The 27,268-nt window shown below is 39.9% G+C and overlaps 1 protein-coding gene across 2 annotated transcripts; it reads right to left on the bottom strand.

The window, feature by feature from the left end:
- Positions 1-3: 3 nt before the first annotated feature.
- Positions 4-27,193, bottom strand: LOC127660671 (son of sevenless homolog 2-like). 2 transcript variants are annotated; one of them, XM_052151027.1, is made up of 23 exons: positions 26,346-27,193; positions 22,176-22,301; positions 19,798-19,929; positions 18,656-18,820; positions 16,254-16,460; positions 15,098-15,241; positions 14,894-15,004; positions 14,181-14,279; positions 13,355-13,482; positions 12,589-13,244; positions 12,089-12,170; positions 11,009-11,131; positions 10,701-10,813; positions 6,343-6,565; positions 6,147-6,266; positions 5,817-5,979; positions 5,592-5,709; positions 4,885-5,057; positions 4,687-4,803; positions 4,125-4,386; positions 3,912-3,953; positions 3,724-3,827; positions 4-2,588 (listed from the first exon to the last, which is right to left on the bottom strand). In XM_052151027.1, the coding sequence occupies exons 1-23, from the start codon at positions 26,418-26,420 to the stop codon at positions 2,058-2,060; spliced, it is 4,014 nt and encodes a 1,337-aa protein (XP_052006987.1). In that variant the 5' UTR covers positions 26,421-27,193; the 3' UTR covers positions 4-2,057. The 2 variants fall into 2 exon arrangements, with proteins under 2 accessions (XP_052006987.1, XP_052006988.1); XM_052151028.1 differs by lacking the exons at positions 16,254-16,460; positions 18,656-18,820; positions 19,798-19,929; positions 22,176-22,301; positions 26,346-27,193 and adding an exon at positions 16,087-16,181.
- Between the last annotated feature and the right edge of the window lie 75 nt (positions 27,194-27,268).

Raw genomic sequence — 27,268 nt, 5'->3', positions numbered from 1 at the left:
CAGTAGAAAATAAGACTGCGTGTTTATTAATGAGTCTCATGGAGAACATGGTACAAAAGCAGTTACAGGCCTTGAATGCACACACACACACACACACACACACACACACACACACACACACACACACACACACACACACACACAGACTCACACATACATACATACAGTGAGTTTTTGGGAATTAGTAACACTTCAAACCAACAATCAGTTAGAGGAATATTCCATGTTCAGTACAAGTTAAGCTCAATCGACAGCATTTGTGGCATAATGTTGATTACCAAAAAATGCATTTAGACTTGTCCCTCCTTTAAAAAAACAAAAAAAAACAACAAGGTTCCAGTGTAGCGCATTTGGTTGAGTTTTTGCAGGATTAAAGGGTTTTAGGTGTTACGTCATCATGGCAACGAAGTTGTAACATTGGCTATAACTTAGGTTAGTAAGCAATTCTACCATAATTAAATAAATGTAAACATGCATACTTTTTAAGTTTTGAAGCTATACGTTTGAAACAGTGAGCATTTTAACATTTATGGCTTGGCCTCATTTACTTACACTGGAACCCAGATTTTTGCTTTTCTTTAAAAAAAAAAAAAAAAAAAGGAGGGATGAGTCAAAATATTTTTTTTTGTGGTAATCAACATTTAGCCACAAATGCTGTCGACTGAGCTTAACTTGTCTTGAACTCGGAATAATCCTTTAACAGTTGTAAACAGCCCCAGTGAGAGTGGCCAGGATGAGAGTCTACACATACAGGATGTTACATCACTACAAAACACTGAAGTCCTCTCTGGCTGATTGCCACGGAGAACGTTTCCATGGTCACTTCTGTAGGAATTGCTCTAGTGTCAAAGCCCTTCCTGTATGGACCTGGTTTGGTTGATGGAGAGGATCTGAATGGGAGCAGGAGGCATGACTTCAACTGAAAATTCTGACAGAAGCAAAACTGTGTCCCAAACAGCACAGCAATGCTTTAAACAATTCACGTGTCCTACTGGGGAGCTCTAAGCTACAAGTTTGGGGCACAGTCTGACGGTTGTCCTGACCAGCCCTGAGGATGGAGGACAGGGTCATAAAGTCACAGGATTGTGAGTTTGAGTCCTCTTGCTTCTCTGTAACAGTACTGCCCTAAAGTGCAAAAAGGCGCTAAACACTCACCGCACACTAGTAAGACACACACTTTACACTGGTCCACACCAAACACTCTACAACACTGTGTGAATCCGGCGGGTCTCAGATTGAGATTGTCAGTAGATACGTCAGCAACACAGCAACTGGGCCACCACGGCTCCGAGTTGGGTAGTGACGGTTTAACGCAAAGGGCAGATATGTGACTTTGTACAGAATACTTGAAGCACACGCACAAACATAGATACACGCATGAAACATGAACAAAGATTTTGACATTTGTTCTAAGCATGGTCAAGGCGAATGGTTTTCAGACACTTAGAGACGTTAAGTTGTTTTGTTCAGTACTGATATTGAAGGCACATTTAAAGTCTGTGGGTCATTAAAAGTATCGGTAGAGGGGCGGGCTTGTGGCGAATCATGAATACGTGAGGTTGCCTTAGAGGGTTGGGGATAAGACATCATGTTGGCTTTAAATAGTGTGAGGAAAAAGATGTCACCAAAATGTCAGTGTTCAATTGAAGGGTACCATCTCTGGTCAAGGTCACGGCTGTGAGTAAAAGGCAACTAAAGAGAGGATTGCTGTGGGCGTTCAGGTTAGACCCTGATTGGCGTGGTCACGCAATAAGCCAAAACCCTTTGACTTGCAACCAAATAAACATCCACAGAAGAGTCTGACAGTGTGAAAGGCCTCAGAGCAGCATTCAATCTGTGAATGTGCTGTTGCACGTGATCTTTTACAGCTCTGCAAGCTGACATATAGCATGAGTCATGATTTTCTAATAGGAGGTGAAAAATAAATGATAATCACGTTCCTCTTGAAGATGACGGTCTTCAGGATTCTAGTGTGATCAGATTGTCTGGTTCCAGGGTAAATGTTGTTAAAACACTCATACATACACCTCTCCATTTTAGGGCAGATTTTTCTCCTTTTATTCGTTGCTGTCCCTATTGTCTACTAGTGAGAGAGTGTGTATGGATGGCTGTGAAAGACTGTGTGTTGTTTGAGAGAGTTCTCTCTTATAAGTCTTGGGTGGCAGCTTTGGCAGCGCAGGGGTGGAGTTGTGCCGAGGTGGTATGGGCGGGGGCAGATGGCACAGAATGGGCTGACTGATGCTGGGTGTGCAGGGGCGCCGAGGCACTCGTGGAGAAGGCGTGCCAGGGGGTGGAGCACGAGGAGAGGGTGTGCCGGGCGGGGTATTGGGAGTGCTGGGACAGCTGGTGAAGTCCCAGTGGAAACGGCCCACTGGCGATGGCTGCAGATTCACCGGGTAGTTGATGAAGATCTCAGGCGGGCGTTGTGGAACTGGCGTGTCGGGCAGGGGATTGCGTGGAGGAGGGGGAGGGGGGCTCGGCAGTGCCCCGTCTGTCGGTCCATTTATCACTGGAACGCGTGGCTGCAGGCGAGGAGGCGGCGGCAGTCGTGGTGGAATGGCAGGAGGACTTTCAGACCTGGAACTCAACTTGACACAGGACAGATTGCAATCATGAGAATGTGATTAAAACTTTCAAAAACTTGCTCCAAAAATGGTCTTAATAATATTTTAGTAGGTAGATAGTAGAGACAAAAAATACACTATATACCATGTGTGTGAGAGATAGTAAGAGTTAATGTACCTAATGCATTAACTGCTCGAAATGTTATGTTTGTGCTTGGATTAAATTACAGCTGCATCTGATAAACAGTTTTTTATACTTAATTTTTATGACTTTCACGGTTTATTATCATACACTAACACAATAGCTGGGATTCCATAGATGTACTTTGATGTGCATTTTGTGATATTGCATAAACAGCTGGATGGAAACACTAAAACGTTATAAATAATCTCCAAAATGTGCATAAAATGTATACGCTTCCTTGAGGTGGATACCTTTTTTATTCAATATGTAATGTGCTAAAACTATGATGGAAACACATTTACTGAATAAACTCCCATTTAATTTATTAGGAATTCAAGATGTGCATCATGTAACTGAATATCCCATTCATAACTGGACTTAACAGTGGCCAATAATCACATCTGAAATGTTGCTCTGGACATCCTAAAATAATGGTGACTAGAAAATCCAAAGCCTGTAAATGAGTCGAATACAAACTTGAACTTTGCCAAAGGGCAAGTTTATTGACACTTTTGAAAAATATATTACAAATCTGCACAGCAAAGGCAAAAGGAAGTAGGAACGCCTACACACAGTGCTCCCAGAACTGTGCAACGCGCTGTCACTCCTAGACATGAGAGAAAGTTCTTCACAGTGTTTTGTCTGTCTGCTCTAAATTGTGAGTATTTAATTAATAAAAAAACCCCACAGTGGCTACAATTTCTCCGGAACAGTCGATTTTGTTTTTTTTAACACAAAAAACGAGGGATGGAAACGAGGCTTGCACATTGTTTTTGCAATATTATGGTTTTTCGCATAAATTAATTTAGCAACTTGGATGGAAACATAGCTAATGACATGGATGTATGTCTTCAAGAAATGACACCATTCCCTCGAAATCTGAATTTAAGTGGTTACAAGAGCATCCAGGTGTAAACAGCGAGGTGTCTCGCCTGACCAGATGTGATCAGATCACCCGGGACACGGGTCTATTACCTTGGATTCTGAAGAGGTGTCTTTCCTGCGGGGTGGTAGTGGAGGGGGTTTAAGTGGCTCATCACTCAAATGGAGTAAACTACCACACGATACAGACTGAAACTCTGATGAATAGAGAATACAAACATAAACAGTCTTACATTTAGCTACATAACGTAGTATAACTCTACTTATGACTAAACACTTACTGGACTGGGGCAGCAAAACTGGGGCAAATATGGTGTTATTACCTGCAAAAAACAAAAAGCAGTATTTCAGCATGTCTAAAAAAAACATTTGCAATGTAATTTAGCAGACTTTTAAGTGACTTAATGCACTTGCAGGTTTAGTCCCATAGGAAGTGTCTGAGGATCATTGGCAAAATAGCAATAAAACTGAACTGTGATCTCCACAACTCTCACCATATGAGCTGCTCAGGTCGTGCTCCATGAAGACAGAGTTGAGGTCAGAGCTGGCGGACTGTGGAGGAGTGGGTGTGTTAGGAGAGGTGGGGAGAGAAGCAGGGGTCTCTGGTTCTGTCTCTGCGATGCTCCTGAAGGTAATTTTGTGGGGTGGTTCTCTTTCTAATGGCACTGGGTGACCCTTCAGTGTTCCTCCTCCTCCAAACGCCTGCCGTACCGGGCGAACACCGGGAGACTTTAGAGAATATGCAGTCTTTCTGGGCTACAGAGGGTAACACACAGTTGTAAAAAAAAAACATAAGACCTAGACCACCCCATATTACTCAAACATAGTGAACAAGAAAAAAAAAATGCTTTACCATCAGCTTCCAGCATTCCTGTCCTCTTGTGTACGATTAACAATTAACTTTTTGGTCACTACATAATTCCCATTCACTTACATTTGTGTTATGTCATAGTTTTCACTTTACTATTATTCTAAAATGTGGAAAATAGTACAAATAAAGAATGAGTAGGTGTTTCCTAACTTTTGACAGGTAGTGTATAACAAATACAAGCTCACAAATCTGGGTGGCTGTTTGCAGTTCCGTGGTTCGATCTCTAGAGACTTGTTGAACAGGTAGTCAGAAAACTCCTTCTCACTCATATTTTCCATTGGATTCAAATTTTCAAAAAACCTCTGCAAGACAAAAAGACAAACTCTTAATGCATGAGAGTGAGAAAAAGAAAGAAAGAGTCAAAGAGAGATAAACATAAAAACCTTTATCTCATGTTCTACTTTGAGGCAGTAGGGCTGGTTCTGGTACTGCTGGATTTCTCCAGTGATTTCTGCTACTTTGCGTCTCTTGCTGAAGTTGATCAGCTCTTTTCCGTCACGCTTTAGGAAATCTGGATTTCCCTCCTCAGTCTTTAGAATGTTAGTTAAGTAGATACCTGAACACACAGCAACCAGAAAGTCAAAGACTTCAGAAAGACTCACAAGCACAGTCTGACATGTTTTCAAATTTTTTCAGGGGTCTCCGGGTTGTTTGCAAGAATTCTGGCTTATATGTGCCAGACCCTCATAAACCAAATCAAACCAAACTTCATTTAAGTGATGAGAATGACTGACTTGTTATGTGCATTGTGAAAGCAAATCACTCCAGGTTCACTTTGTTCACATTCAAGTACTTTCAACTATTACTGGCTGTGCATTTATGTGTGATACTCACAAACAATGTCCCTGTCGGGGGAGTGGCCTGCTCTTTTTTAACAAATCAAAATTTTTTCTCTGACTTCATGTTCAGTCTTTAGAGGACAGGTTTTTGAGAGAGAGTGTGGTAGAAGGGATGGATTGGGTGGTCTAATACAGAAGTCTAGCGGAAATTAGCAAAATTGGCTTAAAGTACAACACTTCTCATATTTATATAATGTAAACTTATTTGTTTATATAAATGCTAGTGTTTTGCATTAAGCTCTTTCTCTTACCAAAGAAAGGTACACAAGGTGGGTTGATGGATTTGAGCTTGGCAAGGTATTTTTTAAAATGATCCTGACTGAGCTCAACGGCTTCTTCTAGAATCTTCCTCTTCCTCTCAGGCACAGCCTGAAAACATTAAACAACAAAAGCACATATACTGTTATAATCATCTGGCATTTATCTATTATTCAATTTGATTTTGCGTGCATATAAATTCAAGATGAACAGGTTACCTCAAAAGTGTGGTCCAGGCGATACACAGGTACAGAGTTGATGGCGCTTACAATCTCTAAAACTCCATTAAAGTTATTGAGCTCCTGAAACACCTGCAGAATCTCAATAATACGAGAGAATACAGCAACCCTCTCGTCCACATTTTCTGCCTCCACAATACACCTGAGAGAGAAAGCATGAGAGAGTGAATTTACTCAGCACTATTATGAAAGCAAGTAACAAGACTAGAGATCAAGGTTTATCTGCACTCTCCACAAGACAGAACTTCTTGTAATGTAAATGCAGACTTCAATTCTCATCATGCAGTTTTGTAAGAACTAGTTACTCACTTCTCAAACCACAGTGTGAGGTTGGTGGTGTGTCTGATCATCCTCAGCAGGTTAGGAGAATTCTTCTCTTTGTCTTCTTTTGTCCAAACGCTACCTACCAGCTCAGATGGACGAACGGCTCTATGCACATGTGCAAAGAATATTTAGTCAACATATAACACATTTGTGTCTCCAGCTCTGATTGGCTGTGTCTCACCTGTACAGATCAGACTCTAGCAGTGTTAATTGACGAGCAATTTCGATGGGATGAAGAGTCATGAGGTCAAAGGTGTCGACCTGCCCAGGGCGGCTGATGTGCCATTCAATAGGAGGAGGTGGGCTTTCAAAGGTGATGTTGTGACTGATGCCATTAGACTGAGTTTGTATCTTCCGTCTCATGATATTACTGATAGACTCTACCCACTTACGCATTGATTTACCTGAAAAAATGATATACAAAAAACTCATACATTCATCAGCACTCATTTATGCCTGATATATGTGTGCTGTCTCAACGAGCATGTGTTGTATATGTATTAGGGGATGTGCCAGGGTGGTCGACTAATCGACTAGTTATCTTACAACTGACTAGTCGATTAGTGGGGTTGACTACTAACATTAATATTTTTAGTTGTGGTGGTTTTACTGGGAGATGCAATTCCCAAATAAATTGGGAGACACAACTTCTTCAAGAGCGTTTCTGCATGAAGATAACTTGCCTGTGCTCAACAGTGAACAACAGTCAGCACAGCATTTGGTCTGACACTGCTTAAATAAATAGTTGCAGTAAAAAAGTTTAAACTGCTAGATGTTGTGAACTATATATGTACCCACAATATTATCTTGCAGCTTTCTGCTTTTAAATGCGCAGAGAGGATCGCCCTGAATCAATACGATTGCATCATTCTACGTTCAGGATGCGCATAAGCAGTTTCGTGCTGCTCTGTATTGTAGCCTCTCTTTTATACAGTCAGGTCCATAAATATTGGGACATCGACACAATTCTAATCTTTTTGGCTCTATACACCACCACAATGGATTTGAAATGAAACGAACAAGATGTGCTTTAACTGCAGACTTTCAGCTTTAATTTGAGGGTATTTACATCCAAATCAGGTGAACGGTGTAGGAATTACATCAGTTTGTATATGTGCCTCCCACTTTTTAAGGGACCAAAAGTAATGGGACAGATTAACAATCATAAATCAAACTTTCACTTTTTAATACTTGGTTGCAAATCCTTTGCAGTCAATTACAGCCTGAAGTCTGGAACGCATAGACATCACCAGACGCTGGGTTTCATCCCTGGTGATGCTCTGCCAGGCCTCTACTGCAACTGTCTTCAGTTCCTGCTTGTTCTTGGGGCATTTTCCCTTCAGTTTTGTCTTCAGCAAGTGAAATGCATGCTCAATCAGATTCAGGTCAGGTGATTGAATTGGCCATTGCAAAGATTCCACTTCTTTCCCTTAAAAACTCTTTGGTTGCTTTCGCAGTATACTTCGGGTCATTGTCCATCTGTACTGTGAAGCGCCGTCCAATGAGTTCTGAAGCATTTGGCTGAATATGAGCAGATAATATTGCCCGAAACACTTCAGAATTCATCCTGCTGCTTTTGTCAGCAGTCACATCATCAATAAATACAAGAGAACCAGTTCCATTGGCAGCCATACATGCCCACGCCATGACACTACCACCACCATGCTTCACTGATGAGGTGGTATGCTTTGGATCATGAGCAGTTCCTTTCCTTCTCCATACTCTTCTCTTCCCATCACTCTGGTACAAGTTGATCTTTGTCTCATCTGTTCATAGGATGTTGTTCCAGAACTATGAAGGCTTTTTTAGATGTTGTTTGGCAAACTCTAATCTGGCCTTCCTGTTTTTGAGGCTCACCAATGGTTTACATCTTGTGGTGAACCGTCTGTATTCACTCTGGTGAAGTCTTCTCTTGATTGTTGACTTTGACACACATACACCTACCTCCTGGAGAGTGTTCTTGATCTGGCCAACTGTTGTGAAGGGTGTTTTCTTCACCAGGGAAAGAATTCTTCGTGAAGAATTTTGGTGTTGCTGAGCTCACCGGTGTGTTCTTTCTTTTTAAGAATGTTCCAAACAGTTGATTTGGCCACACCTAATGTTTTTGCTATCTCTCTGATGGGTTTGTTTTGATTTTTCAGCCTAATGATGGCTTGCTTCACTGATAGTGACAGCTCTTTGGATCTCATATTGAGAGTTGACAGCTACAGATTCCAAATGCAAATAGCACACTTGAAATGAACTCTGGACCTTTTATCTGCTCCTTGTAAATGGGATAATGAGGGAATAACACACACCTGGCCATGGAACAGCTGAGCATTACTTTTGGTCCCTTAAAAAGTGGGAGGCACATATACAAACTGTTGTAATTCCTACACCGTTCACCTGATTTGGATGTAAATACCCTCAAATTAAAGCTGAAAGTCTGCAGTTAAAGCAGTTAGTTTCACTTCAAATCCATTGTGGTGGTGTATAGAGCCAAAAATATTAGAATTGTGTCGATGTCCCAATATTTATGGACCTGACTGTAGTTTTGTGCAATAAGATGTAATAGTTATCTAACCTATTTATTTGTTGAATATAAGTGCTGCACACTTCAACATGTTGACTAATGTATATCCCTGTAAAAGGCGTCTGATCAGGGTCACGTGAACCATAATGGAGCCCAATTATACATTAATGTATAACTAACTAACACAGACTAGTCATTCAAACAACAGATGACTAGTAGATTATCGTTTTACACATCCCTAATATGTACGTGTGTACATACAGTGCATTCAGAAAGTATTCAGACCCCTTAATTTTTTTCACATTTTATGTTGCAGCCTTATGCTAAAATTCTTTAAATTATTAATTTTTTTTCACATCAATCTACACTCCATGACTAATGTCAAAAACAGATTTTTTATAACTTTGAACATTTTATAAAAATAAAAAACTGAAATATCACACTGACATAAGTATTCAGACCCTTAGCTCAGTATTTAGTTGAAGCTCCTATAGCAGCGATTACAGCCTCAAGTGTTTTTGGGTATGATGTGACAAGCTTTGCGCACCTGGATTTGGGGATTTTCTGCCATTCTGCTCTGTAGATTCTCTCAAGCTCTGTCAGGTTGGATGGGACTCTCGGTGGACAGCCATTTTCAGGTCTCTCCAGAGATGTTTGATTTGGTTAAAGTCCAGGCTCTGGCTGGGCCACTCAAGGACATTCACAGAGTTGTCCCTAAGCCACTCTTGCGTTGTCTTGGCTGTGTGCTTAGGGTCATTGTCCTTTTAGAAGGTGAACCTTTGGCCCAGTCTGAGGTCTTGAGTGCTCTGGAGCAAGTTTTCATTAAGGATAATCTCTGTATGTTACTGCATTCAGCTTTCCTTCAAACCTGACCAGTCCCTGCTGCTGAAAAGCACCCCCACAGCATGATGTTACCATCACGATGCTTCACCGTTGAGATGGTATTGCTCAGGTGATGAGCGGTGTCTGGTTTCCTACAGACATGATGTTTGGAATTGAGGCCAAACAGTTCAATCGGTTTCATCAGACCAAAGAATTTTGTTTTTCACTGTCTGAGAGTCCTTTAAGTGCTTTTTTATGTGTCTTCCACTGAGGAGAGGCTGGCCACTCTGCCATAAAGCCTAGATTGGTGGAGTGTTGCCGCTAAATTTCAAGTGTCATAGCAAAGGGTCTGAATACTTATGTCAATGGGATATTTCATTTTTTCTTAATACATTTGCAAAGTTATCAAAAATCTGTTTTTTGCTAACTCATTATGGGGCAAGGAGTGTAGATTGTTGTGAAAAAATGTATTAAAGTATTTTAGCATAAGGCTGCAACATAGCAAAATGTGAAAAGAATTAAGGGGTCTGAATACTTTCTGAATGCACTGTATGTGGATATGTATCAGGGTTGCTGTAGAGTTTTTTTAAATCAAATGTAAGACTTTTTAAGACCTTTTCAAGACCTGAACATATAAAATGAATCCCCATACCAAAACAAACCAACACAATCTCAAAATAAATAATGTATCACAGACACTTACTTAAACAGGCAGGGGCACACACTCAACATGTCCTTAGCATTACTTATCAGTAAAACAGGGTAGGCTATATGCAAGTTTAAAATACTTAAGACATGTTTTCCAAATATATATCTCACATTAAAATGTATTTATGTACCATTACATAAATAAATACAAATTAGAGATTGACTGATATAGGATTGTGCCGATTTGATAATGTGTTGAAAGAAAGCCAGTTAATCTACCAATAGTTTTTTTTTCAACAATATATCACTTTATCTTTGAAATACACCGGGGACAATTATTTTGGAAATATTTGTGCTTCACTGCTTCCAGCTGCTCAATCAAACAAATAAGGGATATAAAATGTGCACCCATACAATAAATCACAATATAAACAATTAAAAGTAAAGACTTTAAGACTTTTGTGTCATTTAAGATATTTAAGACTTAAGGATCCGTGGGAACCCTGTATATGTCAAGGTGTGAGTAATTGTTTTAGAGACTGTGTGTTTGTGTCTACCTCTAAGCTGTGTGGTGCTGGTGAGGTATTCTTCAAGTCTGCGAAGGAGTTCAGGATCATTCTCAAAGTCATAAAAGTGATGTTCCACCCACTGACGGAACACATTCAGAACCCTAATGACACACAGGTATACAGACACACACACACACACACACACACATCAGACCGACATGCCCAGACAGTATTGGGGTTGATGGACAGCAGAGTCACGAGTTATGAGTTTACAACAGCACGTTAATTGAAATGAGCACAAACTGTATGAAATGATGAGCATGATTGTGCAAAGTTTGTTTGTATGCATTTTTTACCTAAGTTGGACAGGCTGCACATATTCTCTGCGAAATCTCTGAAGCTCGGCTGCCATTGGCTGCTCTCCGTTCCAGAGTGCCACTCGGTCCGCCTCTGATGGCTCGGGCTCTGGAATCTCTATTCTGAGGCATCATGGGAGAACAAATGAAATTAAATTACACTCAAAAGCACCTCAGCATGAAAGGTAAATGCAACAACCAACAGTGGACAATGCTGAGTTTAGGAACTTCTGATGTGTAACCAACATATATGCAACTGCAACAAACTCCCAGATGGGCAAAGGTTCTGCATGTCAACATTTTAGAATGAAGTTGTGAATAATTCTACAGAATCCCTCTCTAACTGGCTGATTCTCCAACATTCGTTTTTGCTCAGCAGTGTAAAAAAACAATTGTGTAAAGAGGAAGCGATTTAATGAGTATGATGCTAGAATTTATTTTGCGCTCCAAGTCCTCATGGTGGTATAGTGACTTGCCTCAATCTGGGTGGCAGAGGACGAATCTCAGATGCCTCCGCATCTGAGACCGTCAATCCACGCATCTTATCATGTGGTTTGTTGAACGAGTTACCAAGGAGACATAGCACGAGTGGAGGCTTCACAATATTCTCCATACACGCACAACTCACCACGTGGTGGTTACCCTATGTGACTACCCTCCCAAGCAACCGGGCCAATTTGTTTGCTTAGGAGTCCTGGCTGGAGTCACTCAGCACGGCCTGGATTCGAACTCACGACTCCAGGGGTGGTAATCAGTGTCTTTACTTGCTGAGCTACACAGGCCCCAATTGTTTTGCTTTTTTTTTTTAAAAGTTCAGATTACTACATAGAAATACTCCGTGCCCCCTCCCAATCTTCCAACCTGATGTGTGGTTCTTCACTACACTAGTCACTACACTAGTTTTCACATGCAAAGTGGTTTACCAAACATAGCTGGGAATTTACATATACAAGCAAATAGAAAATAACAGCCTGTCATGAAAGTAACATACTGTAAGTGTGCTTCAGGGGAATAAGAGTTAAATGCTGACTGTATCATACATTGAATTAATGGTTGTGTATGAGAAACAAGAAGCTTTACCTTTCTATCAGTAGTGTGAGCAGGTCTTGTGGTTTACAGAAAGACCGGTATGTTGTCAGAAATGTACGTACAAAATTTGGGTCTAAGTAAAAAACAGAAACAGTACTTTACTTATAAAAGACACACAGCTATACATACACAAATACATAAACCTAATAATATATAATATATAAATAATATATCCTCTAAATGACCTTGGCCATTATCACTAAGCCCACATGTAATCAGTGCACTTTTTTCATTTGGGGTACAAAGTGATAAAAAGGGTATTATTGTTGGCTAATGCATTGTCCAAGTAGGCAAGATTAAATGAATATGCAGAAGGAACAAGCAGCAAAACTTTGTAAATGATATAGCGGTTCGAATTCTGTTAAGCTTTCTGTTAAATTCTGTGGGCAAAGACCCCATGCAGACCTGGACATAACATGACACAGACTCATTTCTTGCTGCAATACAGGAAAATTCCATTCAGTTAGTAAGCACATAGATTTGTTCAGTACCTGCATACATGTGGTATGTCAGTCTTTCAATGAGCTTGACAACTGTTCCGGCTTTAATAATGGGAATTCCAGTCTTCCTCTGTGCTCCCTCCTCAAACACAATGTTCTCTTGAGAGTCCTGAATGGTAAATCTGTATATGTCTTTTGACGGCAACCTCAGTGGTTGTTCCTCTTCTTCACGGTGCAGGACGGTGTCCAGCATGCGGTCAAGAGTAGGCCGGTACTGCAGAGTGACCAGCGCAGCCATCCACGCAGTCTTCTCTTCTGCCGAACGTGTGCAGAACACGGCACCGCTGTCCTCACGTCCCACCAGCTCAAATGCGTGACGAAACTCAGGCGAATCCTCGCGGTCTACGATGCGATATTTACGCAACACAAACTTCTCTTTCAGACGAAACTCTGCCCCACTGCCTGACCCAGGCAACCGGGAGCTCTGGTTGGCTTTGCAGCTGATCATGAGGCCATCAAACAGAAAGTTGTGTCGTTCGTGCTTAGCACCGGCACGTAAGAGCCCCCCCTCCAAGATGAACTGACTGTAGCACTGACCGATATCTCTGCCCTCCCAGCCATCAATACTCCTCTGGATGTCATTCATACGCTTTATAGCTGCCTGCTTGCTACGAGATGCCCGACTGTTTAACCTATATAAAGGCTCTCTAAGGAAATAAAAACAGAAAAGAAATAGAGGGAGAGAGAGATGGAGTTTTGGTATAAACCCACAGGATGCTCTTTGGAATCAATAGTGTTGAGTGAAAGTGTGTATTACCCTTGTTTGCGTCGTGGTTGGTGTTTAGCATATATGCGTTCTATGCTGCTCTGTAAGTTGAGCAGTGCAGTTTGAGACTGCTTTAAACACTCTCTGTCATCCTGGTCCTCACTGCGCTCCTGTAATTGCTACAGAGACAAACATACACAAACCTTAATTAAAGGAATATTTCAACCAAAAATTAAAATTCTCTCATCATTTACTCAACCTCATGCCATCCCAGATATGTATATGACATTCTTTCTTCTGCTGAACACAAAGTTTTTAAGAAGAATATTTCAGATCTGTACGTCCATACAATGCAAGTGAATGGTGACCAGAATTTCAAAAGCTCAAAAAATGAGATATAGGCAGCATAGAAAAAAAATCATTCAGACTCCAGTGTTTTAATCAATGTCTTCAGAAGAGATCCAGTTGGTTTTGGGCGAGAACAAACCAAAATAGAACTCATTTTTCACTGTACATCTTGACATTGCAGTCTTTAAGCATGACCATGATTTCAAGCTTGATTACAAGTGCTTGACGCATGCCCAGAGTGTCAGATGGCACAATAGGAGCTTGTAATCATGATCACCAATGAGACTGCTGTCAAGATTTAAAGTGATGTAATCCATTCACTTGCATTGCATGAGAGCTGAAATATAAAAAATAAAAAAATCTTTGATTGTGTTCAGTAGTTCAGTAGAACAAAGAATGTCATACACATCTGGGATAGCATGTGGGTGAGTAAATGATGAGACCATTTTCATTTTTGTGTGAACCTACCCTTTAACACAGCACATTACATACCTACAGTTTAAAACGTATGAATGTGTTTAATTCTCACCTGTAACAGTTCAAAGTAGTGCATACAGTGGTAAACTGGAACCATCATCAACTGAGGAAGCACATACTGTACTGCCTCCTTAAAACCCTCTGCTATTGACTGAAACATGTAAACACAACACAGGGGAGGAAAAATTGAGGAATGTTGTTGCTGCTCTTTTTTCAAGGATAGTGAATGGAGACTGAGGTTGTGTTCCATGGAAGATGGAAAAAGAAATAGTCATACAAAAGTGAAACAAGGCAAATAAATTACAATTAAAATTTTTTGGGTGAACCCTTTTAACACACACACAACCCCTCAGAGTCTGGAGAGATTGGCTGCATCCAAAACTGGAAAATGCTGCCTTCAGGTGGTTGAATACAGAGGTAGGAAGGGATCAAGGGCACATCCGAATCCAATGTTTGCAACACATCTTTCTACTGATATACTTTCATCTGATCTATTTTTGAATGCAGCAAAGATGTATCCTTTCGCTGCCCATGAAATCCCATAATCCTGAGAGTGCAGTACCACAGGCAAAACTTACATGCATACACTGACTGTTAAGTCAGCAAGACAAAAAGGCAGCTACCTTAAGATTCAGATGCAGCCATTGTCTATTTGAAGGAACTTTTTAATTAACACGGCATATGGTAATTACGCACAACAAAAGGGTTAGCCAATCAGGTGAACAACTAAGTGAACCAATCAGAGATCAAGGTTTTAATTCTTACCTGAAAGTGCAGAGCAACAGTTGGGCGGGTCATCAGAGTGTTGAAATGTTGACAAAAATCTTTAGAGAGGATGTCTTGAGAGAGTGTCTCATAGGGATCAAACGCCTGCTCCTGAACACAGCACATACACATGATGGTCTGCTTGACCATTCACATTTTCTCTCAGAATGGAATGAGAACAAGTGTCTGTGTGTTTATCTGTACCTCTGCGAGGTCTTCGAAGCAGCTGCCCACAAGGGGGTGTGGACTCCCATCAGCTGTCATTTCTACGGCATCCTCGATCAGACCCAACAGCTTTACCGTTAACTCGTGAACCTCCAGAATATTACTGAATGCCAGCTCCACATCCTACAAACATCACAAAGAGAAAAACTGACCATTTCAATTATATTAAAAAGGTTAGTTCACCCAAAGAAAGATGAAATATTTCTCATCATTTACACACTCATGCCATCCCAGATGTGTATGATTTTCATTCTACATCAGAGTGACTACATTACACAAGACTGCATGAACTCTGCCCTCTCATGAAAGCACATACGGCTGCTGACCAAAAGCGATTGTTTTATAGTTAAAATTGTATGCAGCAAAAGCGATAGTTTCGCTCTAGAAGTTATTAATTTAACCAGTGGAACTGTATAGATGACGGTTATACTGATGAATAAAGAAAGTCATACACACCTGGGATGGCATGTTGGTGAGTAAATGATGAGAGAATAAACATTTTTGGGTGAACTATACCTTTAAAAAGAATGCATCCAGAACAAAACAACTCTCAAAAGTATGACCTTTTGCACATCGACATAGTCTGGTCTACATTACAACTTATTCTAGCCAAGAACTGCCCACTAAGAGCAACTAGATCTTCCTTAAGAAGCACTAATTCTGGGAATTTGCAAACATCACTGTGTATACTGGTGGACTGAAAAAACATTTGCACCCTGAGAAGATGGCAAATCAGACTGGAACATGCCATTTTGAGTAAGGTTTTGTCATTTCTGTGTGCAATATGCCAATTTAGGCAAAGAAAAAGGCATGTTTAATTTAAAGTTGTGACGAATCAATACAATTCTTGTGATTTTAATTCCAATATAACAGAGAAAAGACAATTTTTGAGATTCTGAGTAGAACTAGATGTAGTAAAATCACTGTAATGCATGGCCACTTGTGGCTTATTGCCTTAATATACTCACTTCAGAAGGACTTGAGGGGAATTCACACTGAGCAGAACATGAAGATCAATGTTGAACCAGCTCATCTTCACCGCATCGCCTCAATTCGAGAAATTTGCAAATCACTGTCAGTGTGAATGCCCCTTTACACAGACAGCACATGACCCGATTGGTTTGGAAGAACTCACGTGAGCAGAGAAAAGTTTGCCATTGGACATAAAGGCCTGGCGGAATACTTTAATGATGAGATCGAGTTCCCGCAGATACTGACGCTCCTCAGCAATCTCCAGACGCACCAGGTCATCATATGTGAGCTCACCAGATGAAGACACCTCCTCTACACCCTGAGAAACTAGTCCCATCTCCTCTTCCTGATCGAACATATCCATTAACACCTGATCAAATGCAGACAAATTTTTTACAGTTTATTGTTTTAGCCATAGTCTTTTGCTGAAAATGTACTTTAAATGTATTCAATATTTCATGTAATTATAGACAGTTTTAATCTAAATGACTAAAATGGCAACAAAATAAACTTTTGTGAATGTGCAAAATGACAAAAGCATGTATCAAACTGTATAAGACTAAACTATACAACTGTAAAACACAACTGTCCTTGTTTTCAAAACCTGAGCTTCTAAAATAACAGCATATAATATTAGGGGTGTCAATTTGTTAAAATAATGAATTGTGATAATTCATAAGCTTTTTTGTAGTTAATATCTACAGTAATTTTAAATTTGCTGAAACACTGTGCATTCCGTTTTAATAAATGCCTAATGAATCCTAAATGAAGCCCCTAATGGGCTGCTCAATAATATTAACCTACAGCTGTAAAGTATTGGCAGTGACATACATTTTTTGTTTTGCAAAGTTTGCTGCTTCAGTATTTGTAGATTATTTTAGTTTCTATGGTATACTGGAAAACAATGATAAGCATTTCATAAGTTTTAAAGGCTTTTATTGGCAAAAACACTCAATTTATGCAAAGTCAATATTTTCAGTGTTGACCCTTGTTCTTCATAAGCTCTGCAATTCGCTCTGGCATGCTGGATATCAGCTTCTGGGCCAAATCCTGACTGATGGCGATCCATTCTAGACTTATTAGTGCTCGGATTTGATCACAATTTGTGGGCTTCTGTTCGTCCACTCACCTTTTGAGGATTGACCACCGGTTCACCAAATTGCTCCTGGATCGAAGTTGCTCTTGCAGGATGTTTTGATACCATTCTTTATTCATGGCAGTGTTTTTGGGCAGAATTGTGAGAGAGTCCACTCCCTTGGATGAAAAGGAACCCCATACATGGATGGTCTCAGGATGCTTCACTTTAGGCACGACACAGGACTCGTGGTAGCGTTCACGTTTTCTTCTCCGGACTATCGATTTTCCAGATGTCCCAAACAGTCGGAAGGGGGCTTCATCAGAGAAAATATCTTTGCACCAGTCTTTTGCTGTCCAATCCTTGTACTTCCTGCAGAATTTCAGTCTTTTCAGTTTTTCTTGGAGAGGAGTGGCTTCTTTGATGCCCTGCTTGACACCAGGCCATTGTCCAAAAGTCTTCACCTCACTGTGTGTGCAGATGCACTCACACCAACCTGCTGCCAATATTGAAAAAGCTCTGCACTGGTGTTGACACGATTCTGTAGCTGAATCCTCAGGAGGAGACGGTCTTGGTGCTTGCTGGGCATTCTGGGACATCCTGAAGCCTTCTTCACTGCAGTTGAACCTCTCTCCTTGAAGTTCTTGATGATCCAGTAAATGGTTCTTTCAGGTACAATATTCTTTGCAGCAATTTCCTTGCATGTGGGGCCATTTTGATGCAAAGCCATGATGGCTGCAAGCACCTCCTTTTAGCATCAGTCTGCTCTTATAATCCAATCAGAATGATAGAGTGATTTTACCTGACTAGTACTCATTCACTCTTTTCCAGGTGCTGCTGATATGATTAGTGAAATGATGTTGGCTGGTCATTTTGTGCCTGGACCACAAAACTGTGAAATTTGGGTTTCTCTGATACAATTCATTTTTTTGGGCCAATGATGCTTTTTGCAATTATTTAAAATGCATCTGATCACTCTGTGTAATAATCTAGAAACAATGTGAATCAACACCTCAACAACTGTCAAGAGTTTTGTTTAAATGAGATATCTGTATATTTGCAGACAATATATGATAGAAGTGATATTATTATCTGCTTTTCTTTTATTGGACAAGGTAGTTAAAAGTTTCAGGGAATTGTCGAGGGGAGATGAAGAATGGACTGTGACTTTGTTTCAAGCTAGTCTGATATTGTGGTGACATGGTGGCACGTAATAATAGTTGTTTTCATATCACAGATGGCTCCTTCACATCCAAAAGTGCAATTCTTATGAGTAAGATAATTTTATATTACCAAATATTTTCAGATTTATCAGCCCCTGGTCAACCACTACTCATAATTTAACTCATAGCATACCTCAGAGAAGCAGTAATGTTTTCTCACACATGCTTCTATATAAACCTACGTGCGCGCGCACGCACGCACACACACACACGCACACACACACACACACACACACACACACACACACACACACACACACGTCTGACCTTGTCAGCACACATGGAGACTGTGATGTCCTGCTGGCTGATCTCAAAATGTCGAATGTTGCTCACGTAGTTTCCAGCCAACTTGAGGATGTCGGCTGAGATGTACTCCAGCACAGCAACAATATACAGACACACATGATAGTCGATCTTGTAGCCCAGCACCTCCTGCCCACACAAAACCAGATGTGTGTTACCCTGTGTGTGTTTTGGGAGAAGTTGTGTGACTGTTGTGGATTAAGAAAGACGTGTTTTGAGTAGAGCTGTCAGAATTAACACGTTAACGTATGCGATAAATGAAAAGTTTAACACGTTATTTTTTCTTAATCGCGATTAACACATTTACCGTTAATACGGCATAACACTTGTGTTAAGGGCGAAACCTTTGTAATGTGTCTGCCCGGAGTCATTACACTGACACACAAGCTTAGCATAAAATAGCATAACGCGGCAGTCCCATAGACATTCTATGGGCGGTACTGTCGTAATACACTCCTATGATAAAGCCGCGGAGGTTATCTCGATAAATAAATCTCTGATAGCACTTCCTTGTCAGTGATAAAATGATGGAGCTCTTAGCAGTATTTGATGTACAAAACAAGCCCAGATGGTACTTGTAAGGCACATTTTAATTACCACAGAAGCAAATCAAGACTTAATCACCAAAACGCAGAATGAGACATTTTGGCTGGAAGCGTTTTTCATGGTTAGTTCAAGCTTGACGCTGGCGTTGACGCTCTGATGCGAATTGTGAACACAGCTTCACGATTTCTGTAACAAAGTGGATAGTCACATTCTACCAGCAGACTAATATTAAGAGATTTAATGCCCATTGAAATTAATATACAACCTATGGCGGGACCAGTTCTTTCAATTAGTCATCCTCCAACTTGAACATTTAATGTTACTCGAATTGGTGCTATTTTAGTGCATTTTATGTGGAAGGCTTTGTATGGAAAATTGTTTTGTTTTCTTTCCTAAGATGGAAATATCACATTTTGTCAAGAAAATATATGTACATATAATGTCAAATTTCAGCACTTTCAAAATCTGTGATTAATCACAATTAACTACAAAAACAAAATGTGATTAAATCACGATAAAAATTTATATTTGACTGACAGCACTAGTTTTTAGTTTCACACCTTCAGTAGTGGATGTATCTTATCGACAGGCAGCAGCAGTGGGTTCCTTCGTTTGCGTTTCTCTATTGCAGCCTGAGCATCTGCCATGGCCCATTTATCGATGGGATTCGGGAACGTCTTCTGGACACGCTCCTGCGAACACACACCAAGCCAAAGGTAACAAAGCTGATCAGGCGCATACATTCTGCTGAACTGTGTGCTTGTATCTCTGTGTGCAACTATTTCAGATGCAATGCAGGATTGTGTGTTTAGTTCTATATCACATACTGTTGGATTGTGTGTGCTGAGGGCAGGTGGTATGACCAAAATCTAAGTACAAATAATTACATTTCACGGTAACAGTATACTTAACAATAAAATAATTTTTGCAGCAAATTTTTTTCATTATATATATATAATAAAGTTATGATGTGCAGCAAAAGTTTGTTGAGCTTGGGAAGTGGCTATTATAGCTAAAGCATTGAAAATACCCATTGTTTACAAAGAAATATTAAAATAACAAAAATCGTTAGGTTATGTCTAGGAATGTACAATATGAATAATATGCTTCTATCTAGTTTACATTTGCATTTTACATTTATACATTTGGCAGACGCTTTTATCCAAAGCAACTTACAGTGCCCTAATTACAGGGACAATCCCCCAGAGCAACCTGGAGTTAAGTGCCTTGCTCAAGGACACAATGGTGGTGGCTGTGGGGCTCGAAACAACAACCTTCTGCTTACCAGTTCAATGCTTTAGCCCACTGCGTCACAAGGCTTCCCAAAACTTACAGGAAGGCCAGAGCGGGATCACTCGCACTACTTAAATCACTATTGACCCAGAGAAAACCCTGAAGAGAAAAACATCTACACAGCAAGAGACGACTCCTAAAAAAGTCAAGAAAATGAAGTGGAGCTTGCTACTGAAGCAAGTGCGACATCTGGTGTGGGTTCAATCTGTTTTACCTCCTCAAAATGTCTGTAATTCATGATTTTGCAAGAAGGGTTTATAATTATTTGAGATGCGTTTACATAATGTTGGTTATTTAAAAAAGTGTTTATTTTATTTTTTATAGGTTGTGGCAGTCAAAAGTAATATAATAAATGTACATATAATACATTTGAAAGTAATATAATAAATGTACATACCCCTACCTTGCACATACACTACCACTTGCACATGTACATCTGCCATTCTGTTATATGTATGTCTATTTATACTCTTACCCTTTTTATATTCTATGTTCAACTGTAATGTTCTGTGTGCACTTGTTTCTCCTATCACCCAAAAAATGTCCTTGTTTATGTGAGAAGACTTGGCAATAAAGCTCATTCTGATTTAGAATAAAATCTGGCCAACAAGATGTTTTTAAGTCTGTTTTGGTGGTTCATAAAAGCTCGCCTGGGTGAACTTTTTGAAACAATTCTAACCAGCTGCTGAACACCTTACTGCCATTGGTCCACGTCAGCAGTATGTGTGACCTGAAGCTCCACCCACCTTGAAGTTGAAAGCTAATCTTTTTTTACACTGTTCAATCAGTCAACATGAACACATTGGTCGTTACTAGTAATTTATGTGCAGTTATTAGCGATCTGGTGCAAATTTACCTACATCTGTACGATCGTTCCCTTAGAAAAAATTTCCAAGATCATGCCATGTGATTTTTGTTTTGTTTAGTCTACAAAAGGAATACAATCTACAATCAAGTGTCAATTCACTCATGTGCTGTCTGGAGCAAAAGCCATTCACACATCTGAACAAGATATGCAGATCATCATTCTTTTGTCTTTATTTCGTCATATTGACACTTTTATACACTCGTCTTTGCAGCAGTATCAGTGTCATCATAAATTACAATAACAGTGTAACTGACGTATTTTATGGCCGCGTAGCCTATAGCTTGTTTTAATGTCATATTAGCGTCCTCTTATTTAAATGTACATCTAATGCCTCCCACAGTGGTGTGACCAGTGTCTGAATGTTTGCAAAAAGTATAGCGTTGCTTGGCTGTAATGGAACTTCTTTTACCCCTGAACGACGATTAACTTCTCCAGAAGTATTTCAGGGCCTTAACTCAACCAAATATGTGAGTTTTGAAAACAGTGTTTATTTTTGCAATTACATTTGGTGGTGCAGAAATTACATACTTCAGCTTTAATACAGAAAGTTGCAATATTGTTCCACAACTGCAAATAACTAAATCCCGCTTCACGTTGTCCCTATTCCTTCCTTGTATTAATTTGTTTGGGACATACATTATCACTCCATGTTGCTCTGATGTGCAAATAACATAGTCCTGCCCACTAACAGCTGCAGTATAAACAGTATATCAATATTTCTACCATCTGACACATTTCTTCCATCATACCGTCCAGCCCTATTGTGCGTGTATGTACCTCGACATCAGTTATAGTTCTGGGCTGTGTGACACACAGCTTGTTCAGGAGCTGTAGTATGAGCGCCTCAATATGCTGAAGGGCGTCTTCTTTAGCTGACAGATTTGGATGGACTTGTAACTGCACCTGCACATATAAAAACATAAGAACAACATTACAGCAACTTCAATTTTACATTTAAACAGAGAAACACAAGAGCATTAAAAAAGGATCATTAAAAAGGTGAACGATAAATAGTAAAAACAAAATGTGCATAAAATATTTAGATGATGTGTCAGATGCTCCTGCATCAGTGCATATACAATAAAGAGGGGTGTTTTTTTATACATAAAACACTTAAAATTACACTGTAACGAAGGCCACATGATATCATCTGACACACACCTTCTCAGTTGGGTGGACAAATTCAAAGACTCTCTTTCCCATGTAGCCCCCCTCCCCCCTCCCTTTCTGGGCTGTGTCCTTAAATAGGAATGCAGTCTGTTCAGGTACAGTGGCAAAACCAGTTACAAAGAGAGAGAGAGAGAGAGAGAGAGAGAGAGAGAGAGCGAGAGAGAGAGAAAACAGTAGCGGAGTAGCAGTATAGAAAATAGGATGTGTTATGACAGGTGAACGGTGCAAGGTTAGAATACAGGTTTAATCCACTTATAGTCAATCAGTGAAATACTGACCAAGACAAAAGCAAATGCATGCATGCACATAGACACACAAATATACAGATGAGAGATGGGTTGTGCTCACTGCTCTAGTGTCTGGTTACATGCCGCCTTCCATTAGGCACTGAGAGCTACTCTACTGGGACCCCTGAACACACACACACACACACTCTACCCCACTATCTTCTCCAGGGATGGGGGGATGATAGTAGCAGACAGAGAAGTATTGATGTGGAGAATGGGAGAGTAGGCAGAGAAAATGAGAGATGGAAGAGAGTGGTGGAAGAGCAAGAGAGTGTCAGTCCAGAATGAAAAACATACAGGATTGAAACAACGACATGATCTCTAGATTTTAAAATAAAGACTTTCTACACATTTTCGTGATTAAGATTTAAGACTAGGGGCATAATATAGCTGATATAAAAGAGATAAAACAGTGTTCTACGCCAAAAGAGCTCTAGATTCAAGACTAAGTAAACCATTAACTATTCTAGAGATCGGTTATTCTTGTTTTATGTGAATAAAAATGCATTCTTTAACCCATGTGCTCTGTTTTTCTAACACATTTTGTGTTCCCGGTCAAATATGACCAGCCAACTAAGATTGTTAATAAATCTCTGATATCACATATATTGCCACAAGTTTCTTTTACTCCTTTTTTGAACATAACATATATATAATTAATTTTATTTTATTTTTTTATAATAGTTGATAGGATTCATTTAACTGAGCTCCTACTGGGCTAGTGGGGGAAAGCTATATATATCTATTTGCTGAGAAAGCCCCTCATATAGCAATAATTAAATATATAATGATGAAATAATTATACATTGTTATCTTCAAATATAAAAAAATTATATCAAAATAAAAAATATTCAGATAATTAAAATGCATTACATTCTTGTGGCAGAGTTAATCATTGATAAAACAATATAAAAGTGGCTACCATATTACTGATCATAAGTCAATCATTTGCATAAAGTTCACAGCAATCCATTACACAAGTGAATTTCTCAATCAGTTTGAGATTCATTATGAGGGCTTGTTTAAGAGCCCGTCAATTTCAACAAGCGTCAGACATGCTTTTATAAACATAACATTTTTAGGTCACCGTTTCAAGTTAAATAGTGTTTAATACTTAGAACACATCTTGAGATCCCTTAGTTAGAATTTGCACTCCATCAAATATTTTGAACGCAAGAATGTAACGAATGTCTGTTTTGTGCTCTCTGCTGGATGATTGTTTTATTCACTGTATAAACTGTGTGTTGCCACACAGATGAAATTTCAATTATTACCCTCTGGAGTAAACAGGTGGTACTACAAGCTTGCATTTCTCAGGAATCTTCCTTATTACAAACCGGGGGCATTGCGATTAATTGCGTAATTTTTAACGCGTTATTTTTAATATTTGTTAAATCGTCAGCCCTTGTCGGGACATTAATAACGTGAATAAAAATGTTAAATCTTAAACTACTTCCAAGAGTCCTCCACGTGCAGCAATGACAGCTTTGCATATCCTTGGCATTCCAGCTGTCAGTTTGTCCAGATATTCAGGGGACATTTCACCCCACGCTTCCTGTAGCACTTGCCATAGTGCCATAGGCTGTATTTTCGGGAACTTCTCACGCCCCTTACAGTCTAGCTGATCCCACAAAAGCTCTATGGGTTATGATCCATAACACTTTTTTCCAATTATCTGTTTTTGCAATTCGTCCCATAAGGCCTGCACCCCTGAGTCTTCTCTTTACTGTTGTACATGAAACTGGTGTTGAGCAGGTAGAATTCAATGAAGCTGTCAGCTGAAGACATGTGAGGCATCTATTTCTGAAACTAGAGACTCTGATGTACTTATCCTCTTGTTTAGTTGTACATCTGGCCTCCCATATCTCTTTCTGTCCTTGTTAGAGCCAGTTGTCCTTTGTCTTTGAAAAATGTAGTGTACACCTTTGTATGAAATATTCAGTTTTTTGACAAATACAAGCATTGAATATCTTTCATTCCTCAAAACATCGATTGACTGATGAGTTTCTAGAGTTTCTAGAGTTTCTGTGTCTTTTTTGCCATTTTTGACCTTAAGACATGCCAGTCTATTGTATAATGTGACAACACAAAAAAACAAAAAAAAAACAAAGACAATGTTAAGCTTAATTTAACGAATCAAAACGCTTTCATCTGTGTTTGATATAATGGCATGTGATTTTCTAGTAGCAAATTAGCAATTTAGCATGATTACTCAAGGATAAATTGTTGGATCAAAAATGACTTTTTTCAAATAGTAAAAGTGCTGTTTTTTTTTTACATCAGTAATGTCCTGACTATACTTTGTGATCAGTTAAATGCCAGTTTGGTGAATTAAAGTACCAATTTCATTCCGATACAGCAAAATCTGTACATTATTCCAAACTTTTGGCCCCCAGCGTGTGAATATATATATATATATATATATATATATTTTTTTTATAACAAATTAATAATAACACTTGCTTGATCTCAATAAAATATGTGTCATTTTAAATGAACTTTAAATAAACTTATAATCTGGACTACACAATGCATATAGCTGATCCTCTTAAATAATGCTTTTTAATTTATCTTCTGTATTTTGTATTCTAATCCATTCATTTCCAATGGCCAGTCATTTTTTACCATAAAAACAAGAGTAACAATACAATAAAACCAAAATATTTTTTTTAAGAAAATGGTCAATTTGTGTGTGTTTTTTCAGATACCATATTTGAACAAAGTCAAGGAATTACATTTCAAAACAACATAAGGGGGGTTAAATACAATAATTACCAGTAAATGTGTGTCGTTTATAATTCAAAGTTCATAATGTGTCTCGGTGAGTTCAATTTGTGTTGCATTTGTTTGGCTTTCAATTGAAAGTAACTTTCATCTTTTCCAAATATCAATGCAGCATTTTCCAACATGATCAAAAACCCACCATCTGCTCTCAGAATCAGCTGATGGTGTGAAGATATCATTTGGTGTTTTAATATGGATCTTGAGAAGAATGAGCAAGATGGAAGGGAAATCTGGATTAAGTGTGTCATTTCTTTCTGTCAGGGGAAGATCAGTGATTGTTCAAACACCAACTGCAAACTCACATATCTACACATACTGTCTTGCACGAATTGGTTCGGTTCATAAAATCCCCATCAACCCCAAAAACCAAACAAACAAAAAAAACTAAACTCTGTCAAGATACTGGAAATATCATGTACAAATTAGCTGTATGGTTTTTACACCATGCATGCATCTTGCACAGCTGCATCCTTATGAAACATCTCAAAACAGACACTATGTGCAACATAAAACAGCTGTGCAAACCACCTTACAATGAAAACAGAATCGTCCTCAAAAATTCTACACTGTTCTGCAGAACAACTTACATGAGCACCGACACTTTAAGCTTGAAATTCACTATAAATCTGCTAATATCTATCTCAGCTGGACTAAAGTGCGAATCCGAACCAGAACGTGGTCAGTTTTGTGTTTGTTGGGTCGGTACCTTTCGCAGCGCCTGCACGAACAGGCCTCGCCATCTCGCGCTGTTCTCCTCGCTGGAGCTGAAGTCGTGCTGCATGCCTGCGGCCGCCGCGCGCGGTGCTACGCATCGGCCCCGCGCGTTCCCAGCCCCGGGAACAACCACCCAACTTTAACCGTTCTCACGGCGCACACACAACAAAAACTCTACCACATTTAAGAGCCAGTAAGACTTTTGAACATGTTAAACATCTAATGTGTTGGGGAAAAAACAACAGGTAAAATAAATTAAGCGGTTTCAAAGAGTGTGAAAGTGTCCGCCTTTCTGTCCTGTCAGAGCTGTTGCAGTGTCTCGGGCGTCTCGCGCTGCGCTCGCGCGCTAATTAGCCGCTAACACACCGAGATTAGCCGCACATGCTAGTCGGGCAGCACGCCCAGCTGCTCATCAAACAAGACATTCGCCGATTACAGCATCTCCTTCAGTGTGATGTCATGTCGCTCACACGGGGGAAATGTTGAAAAGGAAGTTTCGAGTGTCGTCAGGCTGTTGTTTGTCTCGCTGTGCTGTGGTTAACAGCAGCACATCTGGCTGTGCGCGGCGGCTCTGTGGCCTCGATACTCCTCATGAAGCGCGCGAGCAAGAGTTTCTCCAGCGCGGGGACTGCAAGAGACTGTCATGTTGTTGTAGTTCTTCTGTTGGGGAATATTCCAAACGCGCAAACAAACGAACCGCACTACTTGAATCCGTTATATTCCGATGACAAATAGGAGAGTGTTCATGTTTTTGTTGTTGGCAACGTCCGACTCGTCCCGATTCAACTCCGCTTTGGTGCGCTTGTGTCCATGATGGTGTAATCACAGCTGCTCACTGCGCGCGCTTCCCGCATCTGCGCAGCCCGGAGGGAGGGATCGCCCGCTGCATGTGAGCGAGCGAATGAGCGCGCTGTT

The sequence above is a fragment of the Xyrauchen texanus genome, chromosome 20, assembly GCF_025860055.1.
Source record: "Xyrauchen texanus isolate HMW12.3.18 chromosome 20, RBS_HiC_50CHRs, whole genome shotgun sequence".
NCBI lineage: Eukaryota > Metazoa > Chordata > Actinopteri > Cypriniformes > Catostomidae > Xyrauchen > Xyrauchen texanus.
This window is presented reverse-complemented; position numbering and strand designations above follow the sequence as displayed.

Coding starts and splice junctions, on each gene's coding strand:
- LOC127660671 (XM_052151027.1), bottom strand. CDS start 26,420: ATGCAGCACGACTTCAGCTCCAGCGAGGAGAACAGCGCGAGATGGCGA. Junction 15,005..15,097: donor GCTTCGAAGACCTCGCAGAG/GTACAGATAAAC, acceptor TGCTGTGTTCAG/GAGCAGGCGTTTGATCCCTA. Junction 14,280..14,893: donor CTGTTGCTCTGCACTTTCAG/GTAAGAATTAAA, acceptor TACATGTTTCAG/TCAATAGCAGAGGGTTTTAA.